Source organism: Galeopterus variegatus, unplaced genomic scaffold (genome assembly GCF_000696425.1).
Source record: "Galeopterus variegatus unplaced genomic scaffold, G_variegatus-3.0.2 Scaffold96, whole genome shotgun sequence".
NCBI classification, from domain to species: Eukaryota; Metazoa; Chordata; class Mammalia; order Dermoptera; family Cynocephalidae; genus Galeopterus; species Galeopterus variegatus.
This window is the reverse complement of record NW_007726207.1, coordinates 599,743-604,406: the sequence shown is the minus strand read 5'-3', so window position 1 is coordinate 604,406 and position 4,664 is coordinate 599,743. Positions and strand designations below refer to the sequence as shown.

General features: G+C 42.3%; 1 protein-coding gene across 8 annotated transcripts in view; it reads right to left on the bottom strand.

Annotated features, from left to right (window-relative positions):
• The window catches only part of FAM184A (family with sequence similarity 184, member A), a 103,686-nt gene extending 99,040 nt beyond the window's left edge, over nt 1–4,646 (bottom strand). For all 8 annotated transcript variants that reach the window (XR_551262.1, XR_551264.1, XM_008583176.1 and 5 more), the window contains exon 1: nt 4,470–4,646. Coding sequence is in view for 6 of the 8 variants with exons in the window: in XM_008583176.1 (XP_008581398.1) it covers nt 4,470–4,637 (168 nt within the window). In the remaining 2 variants the exon portion in view is untranslated. The remainder of the gene's footprint in view (nt 1–4,469) is intronic.
• Between the last annotated feature and the right edge of the window lie 18 nt (nt 4,647–4,664).

The following is a 4,664-nucleotide window of genomic DNA, read 5'->3' as shown; positions in this document are numbered from 1 at the left end:
GGAGGGGTGTTGCAACCCGCGGTGTTGCTCCCGCGCCTCGCTCAGCCAGTGAGCAGGAACTGGTCTGTATGTGGGATCCGAACCCTCGGGTGGGAGCACCGCCGTGCTTCCCAAGCGGCGCACTATCCAGTGCGCCACCGGGCCAGCCCTGAGAAGCTTCATCTTTAATTCAGGTTTAGTCTGGAGTTTTTACTTGTTGGCAGTGGATATTTAAATAATCGAACTGAGACTTTTGCTACTTAGTTACTGAAGGACCATTCGTATTATCTAAGAGCAACCAGAAAAGTTAGGTTCATCCATGGCAGAGGATGAACCAGCCTCACAGCATAACTTGAAAGGGACAAAACTAAAGCTCTTTTATAGGGCTGGCCTGTGGCTCACTTGGGAGCGTGTGGTGCTGAAAGCACCAACGCCACGGGTTCAGATCCCAATATAGGGATGGCCGGTTAGCTCACTTGGGAGAGTGTGGTGCAGACAACACCAAGTCAAGGGTTAAGATCCCCTTACCGGTCATCTTTAAAAAAAAAAACAAAAAAAAAAAAACTAAAACTCTTTTATTATTACATCCTACAAGTCTTGCTTTTCCACCTAAAGCATAGTCAACAAAATGGAGAGTAGAGAAGTACACAAATGCTGCCTTATAAGACATAACTGAATCCATCCAGTTTCTCCGCCTATCCTGAGATGGTTTAGCCATTAACAATTCCAGAAATTTGCCACAACATGACTCAAGAATCTAATATTAATTCTTAAAATTTGACATGGATGACCTACATATGTTAGACTCCCTTTAAAAGGCAGAGACTGTCTTTCCCTCTGCTGTATCTCTAACAATTAGCAAAGTCCCCCTTTCATGAAAGGTGCTTAGAGAACTGCTATTCTCCTTACAATAAAAAGGCTGCTACGTTAGGCTCTGAGGAAATAGGATGTGAACAAATATGCAGATAGCCAAGACTTCTTTTTAGTTAAAAATATATTGAGGGCTGGCCCGGTGGCGCACTGCTACAGTGCGCCGCTTGGGAGCGCGGTGGCGCTCCCGCCAAGGGTTCAGATCCCACATGCAGACCGGTTCCCGCTCACTGGCTGAGCGAGGTGTGGGAGCAACACCGAGGGTTGCAATCCCGTTGCCAGTCCCGGTCCGGTACGGGCGCGACACTGAGGGTTGTGATCCGTTGCCGGACACGAAAAAAGACAAAAAGGAAAAAAATAAATAAATAAATAAAATAAAATAAAAAAATATATTGAGCCTTACTATGTGCAAAATAATAATATACTTTCATGCTTGTCCTTTCATAGCCAGCCAAATCATTGAAACACGCATGCTGTATTTTCAGTACTATACTACGAGGCAGAATAAATGTGAAACCTTTAAACTTTGATACTCAATTAGGAGAAAAATTACTATTTACATTTTTAAAGCGTTTAGCAGAAAACCCTCAAATAAATACAATATGTAATGCTATTAAATGCAGAATGGTTGATTTTTAAAGAAGCGTATTTTAAAACTATTATCCATATTTTACTAAAACTTTGCTTATTGGTATAAATTATGTCTTTTCTGTGACAGCCTGAATTAAAAGCCTAGTATGTGCCATTACAACTCTTTAATATAGATATTATGACCCCTCTTTTAAAAATTATAAAACTGAGGCTCAGGAGCTAGCCAGTTAGTTCAGTTGGTTAGAGCACAGTGCTGATAACAACAAGGTCCAGGTTCAATCCCTGTACCAGTCAGCTGCCTTAATTTTCTTTTTTTAATTTTAAAAAATAAAACTGAGGCTCAGAATTTGGTGACTTGTTCAAAGTCACAATATTAGTAAATGGTGGAGAGTTTTAATTCAAGACAGTGTACCAGATTCCCAAGGCATGCTCTTACTTACACTGCTACTATAATGCTAAAGAGTTCTGACTTCTTTCCAAAATAAAATCCATTTTTAACAGTTACCTTTATAATGTCCAATTTTGAAATATAGGCTATTGTCAAGTTCCAACCATAGTTCCATTAACATACCTCTACTAATGCAAATCAATAAACTCTTCACAAGTGAAAATGCTATATAGCAGATACTAGTATACTTTCTGTCTAACAGTCTATATATACTCATGAGTTCATGCTTACAATAAGTGTGACTATAAAATGTGACAATTTCCAAAATGGTACATATGGGAAACAGATCCTATTGTATGTTGTCAGAAACTGAAGGGTATTAGCTGTAACAGTCCTATTACCAGACTGTTTCATTCTCAGGGCTTATCTTATTAAAAAAAAAAAAAAAAAGGTAACAGAACCCCTAGATATTTCAGTACAGGTCAATGGTTCTTAACCTGGGATGACTTTGCCCCCACCCTGCCACAGGGAAAATCTGGTAATGTCTAAACACATGTTTATTGTCATGACTGTGTTTCAGGTAGTGCTACTGGCACTCACTAAGTAGTGGCAGGGATGCTGCTAAATATACTAAAAGCACAGGATAGCCCACCAACAAGGAACTGTCCAGTCCAAAATGTCAATAGTGCCGCATTGAGAAACCCTAGCACAAGGGATTAAATGTCTGAGGTACTTAACAGAGGGAGTGGCAAGTGTTTAGAGACTGTAACCACAAACACTAAATCAGAGAGTCCAGGTACCACTCAGTAAAGATTAGATGCAGCACCCAAGCAGTGATGAGAGCACTGTCAGGGAAGCACGCTCTTGTCTCACTAGGTTTGAGGTGGGCAGTGGAAAGGGAGAAAATGATAGCAACTTCCACTCAATACTCCTACCCTTATCAGGGGTGCTGAATTACTTATTGGTAAAAGAACAAGAAATTGAAAAAGCATAAGTAGAAAAGAAAGAAGTATACTGAAGAGAAGAGAAACAGCTTTTATTAAACAGTACACAGTCCCACTATCAATTTATTGAGTGTTTCTGTTACTTATAACAGGACTCTAGGGGGTTACAATCTAAAAAAAGAACAATGGATGTTATGGACACATCAAAAGATAAAATTAGAATAAATAAATATTCATGTGGTTCATTCTGGACATCAGTATTCTGAAGATCAAACACTACTGCAGGAGGCCTGGCTTTTGGTCCCCAAATGTGTAAATGCACTGATAGACACACTACTATCATTCCTTCCCAGACCTTCCTTTCTCTTAATTTGGGGACCCTCTGTCACAAGAGAAAACAGTAAAAACTGGACACATACCAACATCAGAGATGGTGCTGACATACAACAAAAAACAAAACAAACAACAAAAAGAGAAAACCCCACAACACGTCGCCTGGTCTTGTGTGGTGAGTTTACTGTCATGTACTGGCACCTTTTCTTTTGCTCTTCCATTTGTTCCTGCATTCGTTAGTCCTTTCATGTCATCTTTCTTTCTATCCTCAATCATTTCCTCACTCCCTCTTTTCATTCCTTTTTCACTCCCATTTCTTTCTTTCCTCTCTTCCAATTATAATGCCTTACTCTACTCTCTCAGAAGTGCCAACTAGCAATGGAATAATACAATGAGAATTTTGGAGTCAAGTCAGACTTTGAAGGTTATCTAGCGTGGCCCCCACAACCGCCACCTCTCTTCAGCATACCCACACTCCTAACAAGTGGTTGGTTAGCAGACTCTGCTTAAACCTATTAAGGTACATCACCTCTACTAACTTTCAGCAACCACAAATCACTTCTTCTCACTTAATGGGCATTGCTAGATTGCTGGTGAAATCATAAACAGAGCAATAGAGTTGGTGTGAATTGCTCTTGCGTCACTCTTTCTCATTATCAACATTTACCACATTAGGAAAAGAGCTCACTAATTTAGGTACCATCCTAAACTTCAGTTGGCCAAATTTTCAGGCTATTTGCTATTTGAAAACCGTCTTTTGATGACTGAAATACTTAACTAAATGCAGACACAGTGTGACTCATCTAATAAGCCTTATTTGACATTTTGTAAAGATAAGGAATGACTCGTTAAATCCCTAAAATGGCATTAAGGTATGTTTTACCCTCTTATATTCCTTGGAAAGTTTATTCTCCCGTTAACTACGTAACCAAGGAAAGATACTGATTAATTTCGAGGAATCAGGGTCACATTCGGTAAATACGGTACTGGACTTCCTACGGTACTGGACTTCCTACGGTACTGTAGTGTGATGCCTCGCGGAGCTTCGGCAGATGCATGACAGCAACAGGAAAGTGATTTACTATCGTGCAATAAAGAAAGTAAATCCTAATTTGTTCTGTGCTGGCTTGCCCCTAAAGGACAACGGGGTGCACATCCCATAAACCCAGCCACGCCGTCGTGCTGTCTACTTTAAGTTCACGTCGCCAGCGTTCCACCGAAGTTTGAAAGCCTTTGGCGGTAAGTCTGCGCTGTCGCTTCTCTCGAAAGCTCCCTGCACTGGCCCGGGGCAGGACGCGCCGCCTCCCGGCGGGCAGGTGAGCGGGACGCGGCCCGCCCGGGGTCGCCGCCGCCGCGCTCCCTACCTTGGTGAGCTGGGCGATTTTCTTGCTCATCTTCAGGTGCATGTCCTGGCTGTAGTCCATGCTGTGCCCGGCCAGCTGCGCGGCTGCCGGCGAGGGCGCGAATTTCGCCGCCCCGGCCGCCGAGCCGCCGTAATAGTGCTGCTGCCAGCTCATGCCCGGGGTCGCCATCTTCCCGACAGACCCAGATCGGAAGAG